We start from the raw sequence: 25,877 nt of genomic DNA, 5'->3' as shown, positions 1-25,877 counted from the left end.
ATACTGTATGGTGTGTATGGTGTCTTTTTTTGTTTGTTTTTTTTCTCGACCTTATCGGAGGGGCTGAAGTCATGCTCGGATGGAATAACATTTTTTTACGAGGTGTACATGAACGCAGCACAGTTCCCAAGGAGAAAGCCGCAAAGAAAGAGGTCGCGTGAAAGACAGGCTCCTCCGCGTAAAAAAACAAACAAACCTCAAAACAAAACAAAAACCCGCTTCTTAATTTAATTTATTTTATTTATTTTGCTTAAAAAATTTAAATGTGGGCTTGCTGGCAGGAGCGGCTGTGTTGTCCAACCTGCTTGGCGGCGAGCCTGCTCCCCACGCTGGACGGACGCGAAAGAAGGGAACCTGCCAAGCTGCTCGCCTGCCTGCCTGCCTGCTGCCATCCGCCTCACGCGATGGAGGTGACGGAGCCCAACTAATCCACCGAGTGAGTACACGGTCTTCATTTACGTTACGTTTAGCATCGCTGGCATTTTCACGCAGAAATCTAGCCTTGTAGGACAAAATATCACGTTTCTATGTGGCCTAATACGGCCTTTTTCTTTTTCTTTCATAGCCTAGCGCTTTTGTGAGCAAACTGTTATGTTTTCAATGGCATAGTATTACATTTCTGTGAAGTAACTACCACTCTACCCGGACAAATACACTTACATTTCTGTGTTTGTAGGTGAGTACCTCCATGAAAAACCTCCTTGTGCAAATTGCAACTTGGTGTAGTGAAGTTGGTGGACAAATATAGCCTTTTTGTGGGAAAGAATAGCAAAAGCAGTTTTTAAACTGTCAAAATACGGGACACTGTGTCCGTGCATGGTAACGTGTCATGAGAATAAGTTAGCCAATATAGCGTTTTAACTGCAGAATATTGCATTTATGTGGTGAAAAGGCTACTTTCCTGGCCTTTTTTTGTGACTATAGGTATCTTTTAGGGGCAAAGTATATAGCGTATTGTAATTTTCTGTAGTCAATTATTGCATTTTTATGCAGATATTAATTTTTTTGTGGGAAATAAGAGAAAATGCAGTGTTTAAACGGCAAAAAAGGGTTTTTTTCATGGGAAACAAGCCTGTTTTGAGGATAATGTTTTTGGCAACATGCAGCATTTTAAGGTAAAATGTAATGTTTTTGTCACATAATGTAACATTTTCTGAACAAATAATGTTTTTGAGGCAAAATATTATGTTTAATTAGCTCATTGTAGCCTTTTTGTGAACAAATCTAATGTTTTAATGTATTTGCATGGGGGAAATTACTACTTTCTTGGAAAAATACTTTCACTTTTGTGTTTTTGTGGGCGAAGTATAGCGTTCATATGCCCAAATACCTCAATGAAAAACCTCCTTGTGCCAAATTTCAACTTTTTATTAACAAATATAGTATTCTTGTGACAAAGAATAGCATTGTTAGAAGACTTTCTACAAGATATTTCAATGGGTCTGTGGAAATGTTTGTTCTTTTGGTCTAATGTAGCCTTTTTGTGAGCTAATATTGTGTTTCAATGTCCAAATATATACTTTACATGGAGGACTATCCTGTTTTGAATTTTCTGGGGGGAAACTACCACTTGTCCTGGCTATTTTGCGACATGGTACAGTGGCCTTGAGATACAAGTAACCTGACTTACAAGTTTTTTAGAGACGTCACTCACGCACTTTTATTTTTTGTTTGACTTATGAGCAAAACTTGGATTTCCGAGTGCTTGTGGCGACAGTGAACTCAACTCACTTCACAAAAGCAGCAGTTTGGCAGATAGCTTCAAAAAATAGCTGTTAATTGTCACGTCCAGTTGAAATCAGGCTCGGATTGCACGATTGGCAACAATTTCCTCCGATGCGATTGCGGCTTCCCAGTCAGGATCGATAAGATGAGATTTAATGAGGCAAGGTGGCATGTTTGTTGTCAGACAGCGGATAACGAGACGGACCCCTCGGGACCGTAAAAACTCCCCGACTCCCCCCACCAAGGAGCCACACGTGGAGTTGTTTCCACATTGCACACCCTATGCTAATTAGCATGTATTAGCGCTGGTGTTTGCTTCCTTCATTGACTCAGCGCCATCAATGTGCAGTGTCAATATGTACTTAAAAGAAAAGGATATTCAAATACATTCAATAAAATCAACTGAGTATATTTGAAACTTGACTTTTAGGCACATGCATGAATCAAACGTCATCATCATTATTTGAGTGAAATATTCATAAATGCAAAAATATTAATTGTATGTAATTTTGTTGATTTTATTTGTAAATATCAACTGTATTAAAACATGTTCACCAATATTTTTGTTTTCAATAGATTAACCACTTACAGGATTTAATAGCAAAATGGCATTAACATTAATTTACAAAATGTATATTTTTTTGTGTTAGTAATATTTTATTTATTTACATTTACAACAGTAACAAGTTTATAAAACATACAAAAAATAAAAATATATGTATTTTTTTGTGAGTAGTATTTCTTTGATTGTTTTCAATACATAAAATAACCAAGGATTTGATGTCATAAACGGAAGAAATGAATAAATGATTAAATGATTAAAATTGTAATTATGTTTATGGGGGAAAAAAAAGGCTAAATGAATTCTACAAATATTACGTCATGCAAATGCTTGGTGAGCCATACTTTGCCTATTCCTGGTGCATAAACTAATTTCCCATTTGAATGATTGCTCTGTATTAAATGTAAAATACATGCAGTATTGGAAAAAAAACAGTGCCATTTTCTGGATCTTGTAGGAAGCGAAATGACTCCAAAAAGCAACACTATTGGGACTACAAGACGAGTTCCCCTCCACACATTCATTTGGCAGTTGAGTCACAGCTCTGTATTAAATGTAAATCAGCCTCCACGAACACTGTCTCCATGACTGCATGCCGAGGTTGCTGATTGCGGCGGAATGGGAATGCGAAGGGGACAAAAAGCGAGGCGATAATGGGACAACCTTGTCATTCCCGCTGTTGGTTTTAATTCATTTCAAGGAAAAATCTCTCTTTATAATGGCTAAACAGTTCATGTTTCTAGTCTAACCTCCGGGCGCCTTAACGCCCTAGTTCCTATGGAAAGCCCAATACTCCAAACCTCATGAATAGTTCACATGCAATAATATTGTACACATCAAACAGTTCAAGGTTTTATTGCAATGCTGCAGGATAGACAATATTTTTTTGTCATCTTATTCTCTGCAAGTATACACAAATCATTAGATCTGCCAACCCTTGAGCAACAAATATAAGACTGACCATGAGAAAAACATGGAGAACGCAAATCCAATCCAGCAACTTTCAGAGACTGCCCAAGTGACTTGTTGATACTTATTGAAAGCAAATTGATATTGGAAACTGAAACCCTCTGAATTGAACTGGTAAATCATTATAAAATGGTATTCGGGGTAGAAATGCTGTCCCACCTTTAGAAGGACCTGTGATTGTAATAGCTTCAAGCACGTTAGGCAACATCTATATACTTAAAGCTCAAAGTTTGTGTGTCCGTTTTCAAAGAAATTTCTAGAGCAAAAATGTTTTCGTGCACGTTTTTGAACGATCATTTTTGTGCTTTGATTTGAGTGCAGAAATTTGAGATTCAAAAGCGCCGTATGGTGGCAGTGAACACACTCATTACTCAATAAGCAGCAGTTTGACAGACAGTAAACTATTCTTTAAAAAAGAGGCTTCAGGCTGTTTATTGCCACTCCCAGTTGAAGTTTACTCTAAAACTAAACAGAAAACAATTACATGTCTTATATTTGAAACAATTACACAACATAACAAACAATGCAAAACGCCATAGAGGGGCGAATGAATCAGAATCAGAATCATCTTTATTTGCCAAGTATGTCCAAAACACACAAGGAATTTGTCTCCGGTAGTTGGAGCCGCTCTAGTACAACAGACAGTCAATTTACAGAACACTTTGGAGACATAGAGATTGACAAAAAAAGTGTCACAGTGTTATAAAACTTTAACAGTGGAGCAACATGTAGAGTAGACACCATATAACAATACTCACAGGCATATATTCTTTATCTTCTGCAGCTTACTGAGGAGCCATCTCCATTTATCCATCCATTTTCTTTACCGCTTATCCTCACTAGGGTCAGGGGCTGCTGAAGCCGATCCCAGCTATCTTCGGGCGAGAGGCGGGGTACAGCCTGAACCAATCGCAGGGCACAGAAACAAACAACTATCCACACTCACATTCACACCTACGGGCAATTTAGACTCTTCAATCAACCTACCATGCATGTTTTTGGGATGTGGGAGGAAACCGGAGTACCCGGAGAAAACCCACGCAGGCACAGGGAGAACATGCAAATTCCACACAGGCGGGGCCGGGATTTGAACCGCGGTCGTCAGAACTGTGAGGCAGACGTGCTAACCAGTCGGCTCCACCATCTCCATTCATATCCAGAAATCCCGTTTTACACTGCCCACAGGTGGCCAAAGTGCACACTCCGGAAGGAGCAGTACAATGTCCATTGAATTGAAGCTAAAAAATGTGGCAAAAAGTGTTGAATTTTGTTACATTCTATTTAATTATGTCATTAATAGAGCTACAAATGAAACGGTGGCATTTTGGATTCACTTGCGAATCCCCATGAAAAGACAAATCCCGAATCAGAATTTTCTCATTCGAATCAAAACTAGTCAAAGAGTAAAATACATATTACTTTATTCTGACAAGTGCTGCAATGTTTCCCATGGGGGCCACCATCTTGACTTAGTGCACATCGTGTCTGCACATGTACGCATTGTAGTGTCACAGAGATCTCAATGAAGTTTGTTAAAAAAAAAAAAAAAAAAAGTTCTGAAGGAGGCTTGCTTTTAGCCTAATAGTAGTAGTTTAGCCTAGTAACAGCAAGCTAGCTGCCAAGGCGGCAGCTTGGTCCGGTCCATGAAGAGTTATGGACCAGACCGAGGATTCTACCTGTGGCCAAGGTACGGTGAGGGATCCTCGTTAAAGTAAGTAATTTGAAACTAAAAAGAAAAAGATAGTTTTCAAATCATCAAATTGGATTATTCTACTACTATTCTGGAATAGTACAAAAAGTAACAATTTTGTGATTCGTTAGTCACTCATTAGTGTCCATACGAATAACGAAAGAAGTTTTAGGGTGCGAGTCACAAAAAACACTTTTGTTGGGAGACAGGAACGGATTAATTGCATTTCCATTCATTTAAATGGGGAAATATAATTTGAGATACAAGTGTTTTGAGTTAGGAGCGTGGTCACCGAGCGGATTAAACATGTATTTCAAAGCACTGCTGTATACTGTTTTTTTATGGGCAAAGTATAGCATCTTTGTAATCAAAATATAACTTTTTGTCATCAACTGATGCATTTTTGTACCCAATTATTACACTTTTATGGCCTAAATGGCATTTTGGACGCTAAGAATTGCATTGTTGGAAATCTTTATCAAAGAAGTTGGTGTGTGTCTGTGGCAAATGCTGTAATATAGCCTTTTTGTAGAAAATAGTGTTTTAATAGTAAAATAATGCCTGTACACAGGGAACGAGCAAAAACATCGTATTTTTATGGCAACATTATTTTCAAATAGTATTTTCAAGGCAACACACAAAATTCTCATAGCCTAAAGTTGTCTTTTTTTGATCAAATGTAGTTTTTTTTAATGGCAAAATATTGCATTTCTGTGGGAAACACCCACTTTCCTGTACAATTATATTATTTTGTGACAGGCTGTATTGTTTTAGGGGCAAAGTGGAGCATTTTTGGAACCAAACTACAACCTTTGTGATTCATCCCAGATTGCATTTATGGACCTGAATACTGTATGTGTCAATGTGTTTGCTTTACGTAACAGCATGCTGCTTCGATGGAGTTCCCTATCCGTTACAGAAGGAAAATTAAATAATGGATGAGGGAAACAGGCCTGCGTACGCGGATATGTGTGACCCATTTACACACGCACACACACACACAAACACACACACACAGACACTGTTTGTTGCCAGGTCAGCTGCTGCAGTGTACCACCTGTTCAGGCGGAGACACCCCTGATCTCATGCCTGAAATCTTAATTCTTCACATGTTGGACAATTTGCATGCTTCCACCTGTAAGGGGGCTTTAGGGACAGCTCAGATGGATGGATAGATTAGATAGACACTTTGTGCATCCATCCATACATTTTCTACCGCTTATCCGAGGTCAGGTCATGGGGGCAGTAGCTTTAGCAGGGACGTCCAGACTTCCCTTCCCCAGCCACTTTATCCAGCTCTCCCGGGGTGATCCCGAGGCGTTCTCAGGCCAGCTGAGAGATGTAGTCTCTCCAGCGTGTCATGGGTCGTCCCCGGGTTCTCCTCCCGGCGGGACGTGCCCGGAACACGTCCGGGAGGCATCCGAATCAGATGCCCTAGCCACCTCATCTGGCTCCTCTCAATGCGGAGGAGCAGCGGCTCTACTCTGAGCTCCTCCCGGATGACCGAGCTTCTCACCCCATCTCTAAGGGAGAGCCCGGACACCCTGTGGAGGAAACTCATTTCGGCCGCTTGTATCCGGGATCTTGTTCTTTCGGTCACGACCCACAGCTCGTGACCATAGGTGAGGGTAGGAACGTAGATCGATGGGTAAATCGAGAGTTTTGCCTTTCGGCTTGGTTCCTTCTTTACCACAACGGACCGATACAAAGTCCGCATCACTGCAGATGCTGCACCGATCCGCCTGTCGATCTCCCATTTGATTCTTTGCTCACTCGTGAACAAGACCCCAAGATACTGGAACTCCTCCACTTGGGGCAGGTTCTCATCCCCGACCCGGAGAGGGCACGCCCCCCTTTTTCCGACTGAGGACCATGGTCTCAGATTTGGAGGTACTGATTCTCATCCCAGCCGCTTCACACTCAGCTGCGAACTGCTCCAGTGAGAGTTGGAGGTCACGGCTTGATGAAGCCAACAGAACCCCATCATCTGCAAAAAACAGAGATGCAATACTGAGGCCACCAAACCGGACCCCCTCTAGGCCTCGGCTGCGCCTAGAAATTCTGTCCATAAAAATTCAATTCACAAATATTACATTCACACTTCAACACATAATATGCGGAAAATAAAATGTTTTTAAATACTCCAGGAATTAATTTAAAAAACTCTATTTTCTAGTATTTTTTAAATTATAGTACAACCCCAATTCCAATGAAGTTGGGATGTTGTGTTAAACATAAATAAAAACAGAGTACAATGATTTGCAAATCATGTTCGACCTATATTTAATTGAATACACTACAAAGATATTTAATGTTCAAACTGATAAACTTTATTGTTTTTAGCAAATAATCATTAACTTAGAATTTTTATGTCTGCAACACATTCCAAAAAAAGCTGGGAAACGGTCATGTTAACCACTGTGTTACATCACCTTTTATTTTAACAACATTCAATAAATGTTTGGGAACTGAGGACACTAATTGTTGAAGCTTTGTAGGTGGAATTCTTTCTCATTCTTGCTTGATGTACAGCTTCAGTTGTTCAACAGTCCGGGGTCTCCGTTGTCGTATTTTGCACTTCATAATGCGCCACACAATTTCAATGGGAGACAGGTCTGGACTGCAGGCAGGCCAGTCTAGTACCCGCACTCTTTTACTACGAAACCACGCTGTTGTAACACGTGCAGAATGTGGTTTGGCATTGTTTTGCTGAAATAAACAGGGGCGTCCATGAAAAAGACGTTGCTTGGATGGCAGCATATGTTTCTCCAAAACCTGTATGTCCCTTTCAGCATTAATGGTGCCTTCACAGATGTGTAAGTTACCCATGCCATTGGCACTAACACAGCCCCATACCATCACAGATGCTGGCTTTTGAACTTTGCGTCCATAACAGTCCGGATGGTTCTTTTCCTCTTTGGCCCAGAGGACACGCCGTCCACAATTTACCAAAACAATATGAAATGTGGACTCGTCGGACCACCGAACACTTTTCCACTTGGCATCAGTCCATCTTAGATGAGCTCGGCCCCAGAGAAGCCGGCGACGTTTCTGGGTGTTGTTGATAAATGGCTTTTGCTTTGCATAGTAGAGTTTCAATAACTGGTTGACCCTCCTTTTGGCAGCAATAACCTCAATCAAACGTTTCCTGTAGTTGCAAATCACACTGTCTCATGTACGCAGAAATATTGACCACAGGTGTACCTAATGAAGTGGCCTGTAAGTCAGGAGAAACGTGTTCTTAAACATTACTTTTATTCATCCCACCATAATGAAAAAACAAGAGAAGTAGTCACATGTTTGTTGGGAGCCAAAAAGAGCAGGTTTTTGTGTGTCCGACATCCACTTCATTCGATACCGAGCGCCCGGGTCAATATAAGATGAGTCCTCACGCTTGCATGGCTAATTCATGAGGGGCTCAATTATTCATCATTTGGGTCCCTCGATCGCAATGGCTGTGGGCGGGTGGAGTGGGCGGCCATGTTTTGTGGGAGGGAAAAACCCCATAAGAATCTTCCTTAGGGGATGTGTGGTATTTAAGTCACCTGGGAGATCAACGGCACGGAGCTCAAATAACACGGAAAACAAGAACCCTATTTATTTTCAGAGAATGTCTTTTGATATGAGTCGATATGGTTCAAAGCATCCATCAACGCCTCTCTCAATGACGCCTCACTTTTCTCCATGAAGGGGAAAAAAGTGTACTCCGTGTGTCATTATATTAGGATATTTTGACAAAATAAACGCAGATTGAGAAAGGGGCTTTAATTTGAGATACGACACGATGTAGTTAAGTCTTCCATAAACACCATCCTCAAATATATGCCTCACATTTCCCATCATGGAAAAAAAATAAAAAACTCAGCTCCTCAGAACTGTGAGGCAGATGTGCTAATCTAATCTCGTGTCTTATTTATTGTGATATATATTTAAGTAGCATAGTTGTTGTAGTTACATCTCCTTGTAATCAATACCTCCGTCAAATCCAAAAACCTTTTGACATTTATTATTGACAACACGAAACTAAACAAATATGTATGACAGCTGATGTCTTCATAAATTTACATACCCTGGCAGAATTTGTGAAATGTTTTTTTTTTTTTTTTTTTAAATATGAATGACGACTGTACAAGGACCATTTTATTATTTTCTGTTTTGTTTAATGATTGCGCTCTTCTGAAATGCCTTACAGTTCAATTTGAATGCCATTAAAAACATAATTAAATGTGTGTTGCATGATCCTTTGTTTTTTTTTTTCAGACATTGATACATGTAACCAATTCTCCCCGGGTAATCAAACTTATGAGCACAACTGCGTGATGTTCTTTCATGTACTAAATACAAGTTGGGCTGAATTTCAAAGTAAGAACAAAGAAATATAAAGTCAAAGTTGTATGTATTCAAATAAAGTGCTAAGCTTCATAAAAATGCATTTGCATTTCCACAATTTTCTCAATTATCAAACAATTTTATATATTTTAATTTTACCAATGTAACAGTTGAACTATTTTAGTTCAAAACCTTAATGTTTTGTCTCATAATGGCATTTCACATTTGCACTTTTAATAAGCATTACATTTCCATTAAAATTTGGGGGGAGATCCTCAATTCTTCCAAATGTTCTTTTCCTTTATTGTTAATTTTCTGAACTTTCTCTGTCTTTTACTCCACTTCCATGCTGTCGTCCTTTTCTCTCTCCCCTGCTATCGCTTTGTCTTTCTGTGTGGTCTGCACGCAGTCAGTGATTACTGCCTGAGATGCAGACTTGATTGGCTGAGTAAGGTCACGTGGGATGGCTTAACTCGCATATGATTGGTCTTTACGTTTCGTTACTACCATAAAGCCTGTAATGTTGCGCCGCTTAAAATAGAAGTACTCCGTATGTCTTGAATCTTTGGCTATAGGTGTAGGTCCATGTTGGACTGCTTCTGGGTCCGGAAGGAGACCGCAGTCCACCAGTTAGTGACCACTGACCTAAACCATATCAAATCATATCTCAAATTAAAGCCCCTAACAAGTGCTTTCTAGATCTGCAATTATTTTGTCAGTATGTCCTCAAATGAGGACACAATAGTGATAAAATACACTTATTCTGCATTTTTTCCAATAATGTGGAAAAAGTGAGGCGTCTATTTGAGAGGGGAATTTACAGATTAGTTCAAATCAAATCGTCATATCTCAAATTAAAGCCCCTAACTTTCTAGTTCTGCAATTATTTTGTCAATATGTCTTCATTGTTCACAATTGTAATGACAAAAATATCAAGTTGAGCGAGAGGCTTTCCGGTTTCCGTGGCAACAACCAGGGTCATTCACGCCGGCGCATGCTCAGACGGGGCCTCTCCCACTCGCCGTAACAAAGGCCGGCGAGGGATCTCTCTCTGACTTGACTGAATTGATTCATTCACATGTGGTCTCCGGCGAGGAGGCGAGCAGCAAACGCACAATGTGAGTACAAAAAAATGTCTCGCGCCTTTTGTTTGCTTCGGCAGACCACAGAGGAAGATAAAGTAGTGTGTGTGTGTGTGTGTGTGTGTGTGTGTGAGAGAGAGAGGGGTTTTCCACGTGTGCTTCTGGTCATTGCTTGAGTGAGTCCTTCAGTGCTGTTGTCCAAACGAAAAAGCTGACAAAAGGCGCTGCTTCCAATAATTGATGCTGCCGTGCATGCTGGGAAGTGGGAAGGAAGGATGTCACTTGGGTGGAATGAAAGGGGGTTAGGGATTATGCTTATTTTTTTCACGGTTAGGATTAGGGTTATGGTTAAAGGTTTGGGTTAGGAGGATTTGGGGTTTGACTTTCAGGTTATGGTTTGGGGTTAGGAGGATTTGGTTTTGAGGTTAGGAATTGGGTCAAGGTTTGGGATTAGGCATCACTGTATTTTGATGGTTGGGGGTTAGGATTAAGGGTACGATGATTAGGATTTGTCTTGAAAGTTTGGGGTTAGCATTAGGGTTAGGAGTATTAGGATTTAGTTTTGAGGTTAGGGTTTCGGATTTGGATTAGGGTTAAGATTTTGTGGTTATTTTACATGGACACTAGGTGAAAAAAAAATCAGCCATTATATTGATATTTACACACAGCATTGAGTCATCATGCACACCTCTAATCAATCCACCAATCATCTAGTGGGTTATTATTATTAATGACAAACCCACATACCACCTGATACATATCCAGCGCGTGTGTGTTTCATGTGTGTGCGTGTGAGCGTGAGCAGACTGTCAATGTGGGGAGTTGCTGATGTCACCACAATGAGCCTCTGCAGTGATGACAACGTGCAGTAAGCCGACCGTTTAGTTGAATGTGTGCTAAGTATGAATGAAAACAGAAATCAGTGACAATATAAAGATGTAGTGCTGTTGTAAAACCACAATAATACACTATATTTATTGTTAAGTATATAAAAATTAGCATTACTTTCATCGTTAGAGGACATGTTGATTGAAATCAAGAGCGCACTTATCGGGGGCTTTAATTGGAGGTATGACTTTATGATATGAATTCATCCATAAACGCATCCCTCAAATAGACATCTCACTTTTCTCCAGTAGGTAAAAATAAAACGGGGAGAATGTGTGAGTGTTTTTTCACCATTTTGTCATCATATGAGGACATATTGACAGTAAAATTTCAAATTTATAAGGCACGCGTTAGGGGCTATAATTTGAAATATGACTTGATATTGTTTCTTGTCAACCATAAACACCTTACTTAATAAACACTTCGATTTAGGGAGTAAATGTTTTTTTCACCATCTAGTCATCATATGATGACATATTGACAGAATAATTGCAGACTTAGAAGCCACTTGTTGGGGGCTTTCATTTGCGATATGACTTGATATGGTTTATGGTCACCCATAAACACTTCCCTCAAATAGACTTCTCACTTTTCCCCATCAGAAAAAAAATGGGTAAAATGGTGTCGCAGTGTCATCATGCGAGGACATAACAAAAAATGCAGATGTTGAAGGCACTCATTGGGGCCTTTAATTTGAGATATGATTTAATTTGGTTCAAAGTCATCCATAAACACCTCCCTCAAATAAACACTTCCCTTTTTCGCCATCAAGATAAAAAAACAGATAGTAACTGTAAATATCTCAGTTTTTGGACACTATTGTATATACCGCTAACATTGTTAAATATAATTTTTAACATGCGCCGCCCTCTCCCATTGTGATTGAGTAAAAGGGTTTTTTTTAAATTACGCCGTCAATCATCCCACACTGCAGGGACGTGCCAGCAGCTGCATGGCAGTCATGTCTGAAAGTGGCTGTCACTTGACAGACATGCTATGCTGTTCTACATCCGAGCATCCCGTGGGATGGGGGGGGTTTATGGAGAGGGCGGGGGGGTGTAAAGGGTTGCTGATCTACTTTACATTCATGCGTGTGCTGCAGGGTTATGTGAGGAATTTATATTGTTTTTAACCTTTCATTGTCTGCATGGCTCCTGTGGGAAGATTGAAATATGATTGCTCCTAATTAGAGCACATTAGTCTGTTTCACGCAGAGTATTAGGATTTAGTTTTGAGGTTAGGGTTTCGGATTTGGGTTAGGGTTAAGATTTTGTGGTTATTTTACATGGACACTAGGCGAAAAAGAAAATCAGCCATTATATTGATATTTACACACAGCATTGAGTCATCATGCACACCTCTAATCAATCCACCAATCATCTAGTGGGTTATTATTATTAATGACAAACTTTCCCCCCCACATACCACCTGATACATATCCAGCGCGCGTGTACCCCTTACACACAGGTGTGCTGCTTCAACACCTCATTTTCATATGATTTGATCAATAATGGTAAAGACGTGGCCCACTGAATTAATTAATTAATTTTACTGATATCAGTATTTGAATTCTCGGCAGTTGTTATCCATCAAAAGGTCATAATTGTTTCTAAGGAAATAATATTTGAAAGTAATATTTTTCAAATGCCAAAATGTCCAAAAGGAAGTTTCATGATTTGCAACATGTTTTCTGAAAATGCTAATGACATTTTTGGATATGTCGGATTTTTGTCCTATTGCTTAATATGGCTCATTCATGAAAACTAATAACAAATGCATGTTAGTGTCTTCAGAGTTCCTTTTTTTGGGGGTTCTTTCACAAACGGTTCTTCGTTGCTCAAGCATTCTTTGCTGTTAATGCCACCGGAGAGCGCTTTCTTATACGAGAGGGACCTGTGAGCTCAAGTGCCAGGCTGAGGCACCCATTTTGCATTAAAACAATAGCAGACAGCAAGCTAAATGGTGTTATTTCTGATTCATATGAATATGTATGAATTTGTGAAAGGGTCGGAACTATTTGCATGCCTTTACCGTTATTATGATTGTATAAAGACAAGAGTTGAAAGGGTTTAATGAGTTAGGATCATCTATGCACTTGTATCTGCAGAGTTCGAAGGGCAACACACAATTTGTTCAAGTCATGTTTAAGTCTTTCCCATTATGCACTTTTGTCTTTACCGTTACAAAAAGAAGTGTATTTCAGTTGGCCACCACCATTTTCTCTTTAAAAAATGATTGGCTTTAGTATGAATGCCTAAAACTTTATATCATGAATAATTACTTAGACCTCTCGATGGTGTACTGTATACACCAAGGAGAAGAGCCATTTTCCATGTTCTTTCTTGAACTCTATGATGCTGGTCACCTTTTATTAATCAAGTGGCCGACACTAGAAACTTTGTCGTATTGTGTAAAACAGGTTCCAACCAACAGAAGTTAGAAAATGCCTGTTGTTGTCAGGGCAGCGACACTTGCTTTCAACACGACAGGTTGTCGTGGACAAGGTTGGTGAGAAGTGACCGCCACACCCCTGCACTGGGATTTTCAGCAGTACCCTTTCACATAGCCACTTTCTTGCCTCGCATAGTATATCCCCAAAGCGAGGAACATTATGGGGCAATGTGTCCCTTCATCCACCTTTCACACAATACATGGCAAAAAGGCAGATTTTTTTTTTTGTCTGGCTTCGACAGGGAGCATTAAGAGTACAAGCGCCTGGAGAAATACTTATAATATTGTTGACCATCTTATTTAGCTATATAATGACGGGACAGTGACAGTTTCAACTCAACCGTGCGGGAGAATTGAGTGTAGGGTGTTTTTACCGCTATTCCCGTTCACACAGCCTCCATCCTACCTCCAATACTCCACCCTACAAAAGCTGTGAAATTTCAGGGCGGCTGTGCTGATCGCACAGAACAAAGCGGAAAATTGTTGTCTTCAACCGGCAGCGTGAAAGGGACTTTTGAGTACTTTGACTTGATGGAAAAAAAGTGAATGTAAGGTGGAAAACTCCACGCGGCCTCCGTCCCACCACCAACGTTCCCACCTTACTAAAGCTAGGAAATTCCCAAGTAATTCTCGGGAAATTTCCTATCTTTAACAGGCAGTGTGAAAGGAGCTATTGAGAACTACGTCTATTTTTGACCACCTTATTTAGCAACATGCTAACACCAAAGCAGTCTTTTGCCCCATGTCACTGGACTGTGCCCAGCACCTTTCTGGCAGCTGTGTGAAAAGCAATAGTTGGCGTTCAGGTTTGGTTTAGTGGTATCAGAATACAAGTGTACCATATCAGGAGTACCACATTAAGTCGTGTCTGTGTTTGTTCTCTCTAAGGCTTCCAGAAGAGGTGCATTGTGGGATGCGAGTCACCGAGGCGCCAGAGGAGGAGGAGGACCGCAGCGGAACCCTGGAGGCCAGATGAAAAAAAATTCATCATGAGGTAAGTTAACACGACATCCCAAGAAGAAACAAGACAAGACTGTTAGGTAACAACATCATTTTATATCTGATGTGATCAGATGACAAACCCACACCGTACCATGCAAATTTCGCAATCAAGCGTTGTCCATCTGCAAGGCAATAACGCAAAATCTCACCTTGTGAATGTCTTATTTCTAGTTGAAAACATCTTAGTTTAATTTTAAGACTTGTTTTAAAATACAAAATCTTATTTTAAGAATCTTATCAAGTTAATTCATAGTACTTCGATTTTCAGGGAGAAAATTTCTTTTTTAAGTGGAAAACAAATGCCAATGGAATTAGTATGAATTGAGTTGAGAGTTTTAAAATAAGTACAGCAAGATGTTTTCACTAGAAATAAGATACATCCCCTCGGTCAGATTTGGCATTTTTTGCAGTGTGGCAAGTATAGTCTGTTCAAATTGGGTGAATTGCTTTGCTTAGCTGGAAATTACGGAAATTTCAGGAATTACGAGTCCTGAAATTTGCCATGAAATGGCAGCTTCAAAGCAAAATGGCCAATTGCCTGTTCCGGGTCTTTGAGACTTTTTGGTGAGTCCTGTCGTCATGGATATGTCCACTGAGTTTCATATTGATTGGTGGAACCGGTGTGAGAGGCTGATTTTTTTTTTTTTTTTTTTTTTTTTTTTTTTTTTTTTTTTCCCATGAACGAGCGAGCACCTGTGTTTTTTCATTGGGAAGCGTCAAAACATTCAAACCAAAATGGCGGACCACTTGTTCAGTTCTGTTCACGGGTCCTTGAGACTTTTTCATGTCTTGTCATGATTTTCATATCTGCAGGATTTCATGTCAATCAGTGAAACTGGTTTATTTTTGGTGGTTTTATGTTGATTGGTTAAAGTGGTAAGGTGGGCTACTTTTTTCAAAATTTTCAGGGGCTACCGATCTATTTCCTTTGCAGGCCTGTCGACTGTAAGTGTGAGGGACCCTCACCCAGGCCTTGCCAGATGTGAGGCCTTCACCAACATGTGACCACCACCCCTTCACTACCACACCCTCTAGCAGCCCACCACCTGGCCACCGCCCCTTGGAGATGGAACCCTGCGTCTCCCACCTGCCCCCGTCCGCAAACCCCCTTTCCGCCTTCCCCCGGCACCGAGTCTCCACCCACTATCCCGGACAACAGTGGTTCCCGCTGGCGTCTCGGTGTAACAGCAGCACCTTTCTGTCTAACTTGAGGCACAGCCCCGGTCAGGCGGGCCCCGCAGGGACAATGCCGGGAGTTTCTCTGGACGTCCCGATGGGGGGGCGGCCGTACCGGAGTATGGAGAATCTGAACTGGAACCCGGTACTGGATTCAGGTCTGTGCTCATCCAGTGAGTTTATTGTGCGCTACATGGCCACCAGTCACTGGTATGACGGGCCCCCGGATGGGTCCAACCCGGAAAGCCTGGCATACTACCCCCGACATGGTCCCCACAGGAAGGATGTACCAATTTTCCCACAGTTGCTTTTCCCCAGTCGGGTGGACGAATGGGACGCCAGGAAAGGTCTGAGGGAAAAGCTTCGCCTCCAGAGTGCACGGTCGGCAGTGGAGCCTTTGAAGACTGTTCCCCTGCGAACCACGGACTCCGCCCCTGTTGAACTGAACCCAGGGTGCCGGCCGGCCGGCAGCATGCGTCCCGCCTGCCCCCAGGAGATCAAACAGGAAGTCTTGAGGAGACTTCAACTGCGACGGCAGAACAGCAGCCCCAACCTAGCTCTCCACGGGGCCCCGCACAGCCCAAAAGTGCTCCCGGTGTCCCGCACAGCGGGCCCCATTTTGGGAGCCGATAACGGACCCCTGCAAAGCGGTCCTGTGGGACGTCTGTATATCCCCACCTTTGAGGAGTTCAAGAGGATGAGGATGAAAGAGCAGAACCAGGAGTCCACAGCAGGTTCTGAGGACTCCGGTCCCCAACGGGCAGGGACTCCCTCCTCCGGAACGGGTTCTCCGATCCGCACAGGCCCCTCTGCGCGGCCCCCACTGCAAGCGTCTTCAAGCCAGGGAGGAACCGGTGATAATGGCCGGCGTAGGAGGTGCAGTCTGGAACCGGTCGGGTCGGTTCTGCTCCGGGCCAGCAGGGACCACGGAGGGCGGCCCTCCAGTTGCTGCCCCGCACTGCTCCTGGAGGGAACGGACCTGTCCAGCTACGGCGCCAAGATCTACAAAATGAAGGATGGCCTCATTGGCTCAGCTCTGGACCTCATCAAGAAGAGGTGAGCCAGGGAGGCGGGCTTGTTTCCCAAAATGCCCTGACTGTTCCATATATCCCCATATCGATATCTGATGCTTGTGTATCAATACTGTACCATTAAAGAACACGATAGACCACAATATTGGATGCTTGTGTAGCAATACCGTACGTACATCTCCATATCGATATGTCAACATTTTGTGCTTAAACTTTACTGTTAAAGAACACTATACATACTTTATTCCTTGTATATTGATAAGACACTATCAATTATTGATTTAACACTTGTCTGTCAATATGGTATCATAAAAGATCATGATACAAAACATCCTTTCAACCGCTTATGTATCAATACTTTGGCTGTAACTAACAATAATTTGAATAATCTGTCGATTATGGTCTCGATTAATCGGTGAATCCGGTCAAAAACAATTCTTTTGATCTCCATCCCTTTATTAAAAAAAAAACATTATTTCAAATTGACAGTATAAAAATTGCACAAACATAAATTGATTATGATTCAGTTAATGGTTTGGTCTGTAACAACTGTCAGAAAATCTGCGAAAATTGTTTTCCAAAGTAAAAGTAGGTGTTTGCAAATGTCTTATTTTGATGAAACAAAGAGAATCCGCCTGCTTTCATGGAAGACTACAGAAATCTGAAAATATTTACCAATGGGAGGCTGAAGTGGATTTCGATCATTTTAAGCTAAACAAGGTCTCTAAACAATCGATCATTGAAATAGTTGTCGATTAAGTTGCCAGTCGATTAGCACCCCTAATCGACACTGTATGGGAAAACACTGCAAGTATATGACAAGTGATATTTGATGCTTGCGTATCGATACCACACATCATGATATCGATATTTGATGCTTGTGTATCAATACGATTCATTATTATATTGATATTTAACGCTTGTGTATCAGTACTGTACTGTAAAAAACATGACACGATACATGACAATAATAATATCTGACGCTTGAATATTTATGGTGCACTGTAGAACATGATACACCACAGTTTTTGACCCTCGTGTATCAATACGATGCATTACTATATCAATATATACATCAATATATCATATCAATATCAATATGGTACCATAAAAAGATGATACATCCTGATACCAATCTTTGTCGCTTCTATATCGATACTTTATCATAAAACACGATACATCACAAAATCGATATTCGACGTCACAATATCGATAGTTGACACCCATGTATCAGCCTTCCCTCACCCCCCTCGTTCCCCCCACCAGCTGCAGTGCAGACATCTCCTCCGAGGCCCCCGTCAGGCTGTCAGCTGAGCGGGACAGAGACGCCCCCGACACCCCACCCTGGCCCCCCGCCGCCGTCGCCATGGCAACCACGGCAGGAGCCGAGGCTGGCCACCAGACACCCGCTGCAGAAGAAGAGGACGAAGAAGACGGCGAAGGCGAGGAAGCGGGAGAATGCGTAAGGAGGATTTGTTTTTTTTAGTTATGGTGCGTGTGTGTGTGTGTGTGTGTGTGTGTGTGTGTGTGTGTGTGTATGTGTGCGTGTGCGTGCGTGGTTCGGTGAGGTATCGCCGGCGGCAGCGGCTCAGCTCGCGATCTGTCGGCATTCAAGGATGGCGAGGACACTGCGACAGATGCACGCGCCTATGCAGAGATGTGCGTGTGCATGTGTGGAAGGAAATGTGTGATGAGCTACAGAAAGGGGGGAAAAAAAGGGGGGATTATTTCCACCACTGGCCACTCGTCCGTCCATCCATCCATCCATCCATCCATTTTGCAGCATTCCTGGGGTCAAACACGCAGACTCACTCACACCGTTTCCTGCTAACACCATTTAGCTTTCCCATCCGGTTAATAAATTGGGAGAAAAAGAAGAAGAAAAAGGTGAGAGGGGGACAGGAAATGAAAGTAGAATTATGCAACCAGCCATGGCCCAAAATATTGGGGGGGGGGCACAGGATGTCACGGGAACGTCTCCCATGTCATTTCAGGTGACGCTAAGTTAATGTAGCGCTGCAAGTCATAATCAATCTGGCAATTATTTTACAGATGAATCGATGAATCACATTCACAAAAACTTTTTAAATTCCCATCCCTTTAATAAAAGCAGGACGTTATTTCAAATTGACAGTGCATAATAAAATGCACATACAAATTAATTATGATTCAGTTCCTGGTTTGGTCCATAACATCTGTCAGAAAATGTTGAAAAAAATTGATCATTGTTGTCCAAAGTCAAAACAGATGTTTACAAACGCCTTATGTAGATTCAACACAAAGAAAATCAGTCTGATTTCATGGAGGACTACAGAAATCTGACAATATGTACTGTTGAGGCTGAAATGCCGAGGATTTGGACAATATTTATGTGGAAAATTTCAAAATTATTTGAAACCTACAGTCCCCTCCAAACGTATTGGAACGGGAAAGGTCAATTCATTTGTTTTTGTTGTATGCTTAAGACATTTGGGTTTTAGATCAAAAGATGAATATGAGACCTTTTATTTCATGGTATTTACATTATAGATGTGTTAAACAGAGCACCTTTTGTTTAAAGCCACCCACTTTTCAAGTGAGCAAAAGTACCGGAACAGACATGATTAAATTAAGTTAAAGTGAAAAACATTTAATATTTGGTGGCATAACCCTTACTGGCAATAACTGCATCCTGCTGCTACCATCATGAGTTACATCATCAATAAAGACGAGCGAGCCCGCTCCAGAAGCAGCCGTGCAAGCTCTCTCAAAGTCTTCTGTGAACAGTGACCTGTGATACCTTCACCCTTGCCCTGCGGAGGTTGGCAAACTATTTTGTCTGGCAATTTAAAGGAAAATGCATCCAAACTAATTGGGAGAAGCTTCATGCAACAAGACAATGACCCAAAACACACTGCCAACACAACAAAGGACTTCATCGGGGGGGGGGGGGGGGGGGGGGGGGGGGGGTAGTGGAAGGTCTTAGACTGGCCAAGGCAATCACCGGCGCTTAACTCAATAGAACTTGCATTTTACTTCCTGAAGAGGAGACTGAAGGGAAAAAGCCACAGAGACAAACAAGAACTGAAAGAGGCTGCAGTAAAGGCCAAGAAAAGCATTTCAAATGAAGAACGCAGCAGTCTGGTGAAGTCACTGGGTTTGCGGGCTTCATGCAGTTATTGCAAGTAAGGGTTACGCCACCAGATATTCAATGTTATTCACTTTTAACTTAATTGAATCATGTCTGTTCCAATAACTTTGCTCGCTTGAAAAGTGCGTGGCTTCAAACGAAAGGTGCTCTGTCCGGAGTTGTTTCACACATCTCGATGTAAATACCATGAAATAAAAGCTGGAATTCGGAACTTCAAATATCAAATAATTGATTTTATTTAATCCCAAAAAATCAAATAGCTAATTTTATGTAAATCAATACAAATCAAAATGTCCCAAAATAAAATATTTAATTTTAATTCCAAATATCATACATGCCCCAAAATCTATTATCTCCCAAAAGAAAATATTTGATTTTGTTTATTTAAAAAAAACATTCAAATAATGTCATATATTTTTGTACATTTCCCAAAATCAAATATTCAATTGTATTGACTGTAATAAAAAAAACAATTTCCCAAGACAAATAAGCCAAGTCATGTGCCTGCTAGCTATTTTTAGCACCTGTTTCTTTAATTGCCCCCACCACACACACACACGCTTTCCCGAAACCGAGCGTAAAATGTGATTTGTTACCCCCGCCCGCGTCCAGCAAACCCTGAAAGCTTGTATAAAAAAAAAAAAAAGGAACCCTTGGAGTGATGCAGCATGTTAAGAAATTCTTCGCCTGGGATGCTTCGAATTATAATAGAGATAAGAGATAAGATAATCCTTCTCTGCGAAATTTGGTGAGATTACATAATCGTAACGACATCACGATTGATGCATGTCCCTTATCACGATATTTGACGCTTGTGTACGAATACTCACACAGCGATACATCACAGTGCCGATATTTGATGCTCGTGTATAGCTACTGTACGGTAAGTGAACTGAAAAACGATACATCACAATATCGGTATTTGACAACTGGATATCGATACTATATCGTTGAAGAACATATCAACAATTGATAACAATACTGTACCTAAATGAACATGATAGATCATAGAGCGTTATTTGAGGTTTGTGTATCATACTGTACCGTAGAGGAACACGATACATCCTGATATCTATATTGATGCTTGATACATCACAATATCAATATTTGACAATTGCATATTAATACTTTACTGTGGAACTACACAATAAGCCACAGTAGCAATATTAAAATGCTATTGTATCGCTCATGTATTGAAAAAGAAAAACCACAATATGATACATTGCGATATTAATATTTAAGGCTGGTATATTGATATTGTACTGTCGTAATACATCACAATATCAATATTTGATGCTCGTATATTGATACCCTGCCCTGAAACAACACCATACGACATCACAATATTGATAATGATGCTTTTGTTTTGATTATGTAAAAGAAAGCGATACAGCACAACAACGCGATTGACGGCTGTCCTTTCCCTCCTTCAGCGGCCGGGGTTCTGCCGGCGTTCCAGCTCAGACGCTACGTATGAGCAGTCGCAGGCGGCTGTACCAGAGTGTGCGTGCGAGCGGTCACAGACAGACGGCGAGCGCCGCCTGCGACCGCACCACCGCAACCCCATGCCGGCTGAGGCGTCCAATCGCAAACAGCTGGAGATGAAGGCGAAGATGGAGAACGCGCCGCAGGGACGACGTCATCGGAGGGAGAGAGACAGTGGTGAGGACAAAGAAGATGTGCTGTGCCTCCCTGTTGATAGACGGTGCCATCAAAACCTACTTGTATTTCCACCCTTCCTGATTTCCTTTTTTCGCTTATTTGTCACACTTGGATTTGCCAAACCCTGTTTTAATATCACACAAAAACAACCCAAATAAATAGAAAATGATTTTACTCATCAACTCATTGACTGGCAAGTTTTCGAAGCAGATTAATGATTTGATGAAGGGCCGTGTGAAAAGCATTTTTTTGCTTTTGTGAGACCAAAAACTAACAAAAGAAAAATAGACTGGGAAAGGTCTTTTGATTGCACAATTATTTAACATGCGATGAGCGACACTCACTCGGCGCAAGGCTCCAGTTGAACGTCAGCAGTGGCGGATCCCGTCCCGTTTCACCGCTGGGAAAGCTGCGCCTCAGTTGATGTATAGGTCGTCCAAGAAAGACCGAAGGGTTGGTGGTCCAAATCCTGACTCTGACTGTGTGCTGTCAAAGTGTCCTTGGGCAAGATATTGAACCCTAAATTGCCTCCAGGGGGGCATTGTTAATGAGAACCTATTCTCAATTGCCTTACCTGGTTAAAAAAATGAACTTTTTATTTATTCAGGTTTTGAGCGCTGCGTTTGAGGACATCTTGTAACCCTTTGCTCTGTCTTCAGCCCCGGCGGCTCTTCGCGGGCACTCGGAGCCGCCCGGCGAGGAGCGCCCGGCGGGCTCGGCCCACCACATGGCTTCGGACGACCGGGGGGGCCGCGGCCGACATCACCGCTGGAGCACCATCAGCAGCCTGAGCGCCGACAGCGGCGTGGTGGGCCTCAGCGAGGAGGACGACAACGGCGCCGAAGTGGAGCGGGCCGACAGCGGCATCGGACCGGGCCTCTCGCGAGCCTGGAAGAGACCGTCGTTATGCGCCGACTGCGGCTGGCGGGACGACGCGTCGGAGGGCAGTGGCGCGTGCGAACGTTGCGCCAAATTGCGGGCCGAGCGCAAGGAAGCCGTGTTGGAGTTCCTGAATACGGAGAGCAGTTACGGCGAGGACCTGAGGATCATCAAGGAGGAGTTCTACGGGCCCATGCGCGGCGCCGGCTTGCTGAGCGCCGAGCAGCTGGCCGTGGTGTTCGCCAACGTGCAGGAGCTGGCGGACGTCAATGAGAGATTCACGGAACATCTGCAGGACGCCATCGAACACGCGCTGGACCAGGTGAGAAGAACTCGCCGTTATTTTCCCCACCCCTGTGACGATGTAACCTTCAGCACGTTCACACAGTTGCTCGCAGTGCTCACCTGACTTGAAACCATAACCTTGATGTTGAACCTGAATTTGAAAGATTGAACCTTGTTTCAAAACCTAATTTGAGACTCTTACTTCTAGTTTGAAACCCTAACCCAGCCTTGAAACCCAAATTTGAAACCCTACCCCTCGTTTGAAACCCTGACTCAGGCTTGAAACCTGAAATTGAAAGGCTAACCTTGCCTTGAAATGCTATTTTGCAAGTTTTACCCTGGTTTGAAATCCAAATTTGAAACCTGAACCTTGACTTTAATCCCTATCACTCATTTGAAACCCTAACTCAGGTTTGAAAGCCTAACATTGACTGGAAACCGTAACCCTTGTTCTGAAACCCAAACCCTGACTTGCAACCCTAATTCTACCCCTAAATTTAAACCCCAACTTTGGTTGGAAACTTTAACCCTGGCTTGAAGTTTTAAATCCTACCTAAAGTTCTAAACCCTAAGCCCGACTTGAAATCCGAATTTGAAAGGCTAGCCTTGCCTTGAATCCTTTGAATCCCTAAACCCAGTTTGAAGCCCCAATTTGAACCCCCTAAAACTGGCTTGTAACCCTAACCAGTCACTGACGTAAAAGGAGTTTTCCTTCAAGGTTTTCTTTTAGTCTGAAACCAGTTTTGTCTCCAACTCTGAATGGGCACTGGGAGCAGCTCAACGTGAATCTTAGTAGTAAAACTTGTAAAACCTGTGACACCGACTCTCTGACTGACCGGCTGGCGGGCGTTTGGGCTCAGGGAGACGAGGATCTGCTGACGGTGTCCGTGGGCGAGATCTTCCTGGAGTTCGTCAACATGCTGCCGGCCTTCCAGACGTACTGCCTGCAGCAGTCCGCCTCCGTCAACATGCTCAACGCGCTGGAGAAGGAGAAGGAACTGCTCAGGTGACACCCCGTCGCACTCCTTTGCTTTGCTCCACCACGGCTGAGCTTTTCGGATGGGTTGTGCCACAGAGAAGAAAATACTAGGAAAAAAACTTCTTTCAACAAAATGTGTTTCTCAAGGAAATATTATATTTTTCCAAGATAGACTTTATTTTTAATCAAAATGAATATCACACAGTGGTATCTGACCCGACTTTTGCTTTGACGGTCACTTGCAACTACAAATTGGAGATACAAGTGCTGTATGGTGGCAGTGAACTCAACTCACTTTGACAACAGGCAGCAGTTTGGTGCATAGTGTGAGCAACTGTTCCAAAAAAGAGGCTTCAAGCGGTTTATTGCCACTCCCGATTGAAGTTGACTCTAAAACTGAACAGAAAACAATGATGATGAAAGGTTAAAAAAAATCGCGTTGCTTTGAATGTCCGCTAGCTTAATGCTATCACACACAACAAAATGCCATAGATGGGCTAACGGGTAGCATATGTGTGGCGGTGTTATAAGCAAAGCAAATTTATTAATATAGGGCATTTCATACACAAGGTAACTCAATGTGCTTTTCATGATTAAAAGCATTTAAAAACAAAAACAAAACAAAAAACAAAGCAGGTTATAAACATTTAAAACAAAGAGAAAAACAACAGCATAAAAGTTCAATTAAAACAGCGGCCTGTGCAAGAAATATCATTTATAAATCTCAAACTTACTCTTATTCTAAAAAGCATGAGAAAAAGAAGAGTTTTTAACCTGGATTTAAAAACATTCACACTTGGGACTGATGTCTCTTCTGTTGGCAACTTATTCCATTCGTGTGGAGCATAACAGCAAAATGCTGCTTCACCTTTGGACTCTGTGCTCCACTATTTGACCTGAGTCTGTCGATCTCAGAGCCCTACTGGGTTTATATTGCATTAGCATTTCTTTAATGTATTCAGGACCTAAACCGTTTAGTGATTTATAGACCAGTAGCAGAACTTTAAAATCTATTCTAAAGCTGACTGGAAGCCAGTGGAAAGACTTTAGAATTTGAATAATATGCTCTGACCGAGCTGCCGCATTCTGAATGAGCTGCAGCTGTTTAATGCTCTTTTTGGGGAGTCCAGTTAGAAGACCACTACAATAGTCAAGTCTACTTGAGATAAAAGCATGGATGAGCTTCTCCTGGTCTGCTTGACACACGCAAGCCTTCACTCTGGATATGTTCTTCAGGTGGTAGAAGCCAGTTTTAGTAAATTATTTGATATGACTGTTGAAAGTCAGGTCGGAATCTATCAGAACACCAAGGTTTCGGACTTGGTCTTTGGTTTTTAAAGCGAGTGACTCCAGATATTTACTAACAGGAATCCTTTTTTCTTTATTGCCAAAAACAATGATCTCAGTTTTGTTGTGGTTTAATTGAAGAACATTATCTGTTTTAGACAGTGACACAACAGCTCAATTGAACTGTAGTCATCTGAAGACACTGCTAGATATAACTGTGCGTCATCTGCATAGCTATGATAGTTAACATAAAGTTCTGAAGAATTTGAACCAAGGGTAGCATATACAGGCTGAACAGGAGGGGTCCAAGAACTGACCCTTGAGGGACCCCATAGGCCATTGCCATTTGATGAGATCAAACACTTCCAATGGTCACAAAATAACTCCTTTCCTCCAGGTAGGACCTGCACCATTTAAGGACTGTTCCATTCAGTCCTACACACATTTCCAACCTGTTCAGCAGCATATTATGATCCACCGTATCAAAAGCCGCACTGAGATCCAACAAGACCAGAATTGACACCTTTCCCGAGTCAGTACTCAACCTTATATCATTTAGCACTTTGATAAGAGCAGATTCTGTACTGTGATGAGTTCAGAAACCTGATTGAAATTTGTCAAAAAGTCCATCTATGTTCAAGAAATTGCCGAGTTGATTATTAAAAATAACTTTCTCAACAATCTTGGCTATGAAAGGGGGATTTGAGATGAGTCGATAGGTTGCTAACATGGAAGCGTCCAGCGTTCTAT

At 42.0% G+C, this 25,877-nt stretch overlaps 1 protein-coding gene across 2 annotated transcripts in view; it reads left to right on the top strand.

Annotated features, from left to right (window-relative positions):
- The window catches only part of si:dkey-91i10.2 (uncharacterized protein LOC555224 homolog), a 32,340-nt gene continuing 6,463 nt past the window's right edge, over positions 1–25,877 (top strand). The window contains exons 1-7 of one of the 2 annotated variants that reach the window (XM_061792319.1): positions 1–436; positions 14,585–14,690; positions 15,633–16,930; positions 18,172–18,367; positions 21,469–21,697; positions 22,357–22,898; positions 23,722–23,867. In XM_061792319.1, coding sequence (XP_061648303.1) covers positions 15,765–16,930; positions 18,172–18,367; positions 21,469–21,697; positions 22,357–22,898; positions 23,722–23,867 — 2,279 coding nt within the window. In that variant the 5' untranslated portion in view covers positions 1–436; positions 14,585–14,690; positions 15,633–15,764. Of the gene's footprint in view, positions 437–14,584; positions 14,691–15,422; positions 16,931–18,171; positions 18,368–21,468; positions 21,698–22,356; positions 22,899–23,721; positions 23,868–25,877 lie in introns of those variants that run through there. The other variant, XM_061792320.1, reaches the window with a different exon arrangement.

This window comes from Phyllopteryx taeniolatus, chromosome 12, assembly GCF_024500385.1.
Source record: "Phyllopteryx taeniolatus isolate TA_2022b chromosome 12, UOR_Ptae_1.2, whole genome shotgun sequence".
NCBI lineage: Eukaryota > Metazoa > Chordata > Actinopteri > Syngnathiformes > Syngnathidae > Phyllopteryx > Phyllopteryx taeniolatus.
Note: the sequence above shows the minus strand (reverse complement) of the source record. Positions and strands in the feature narration are given on the sequence as shown.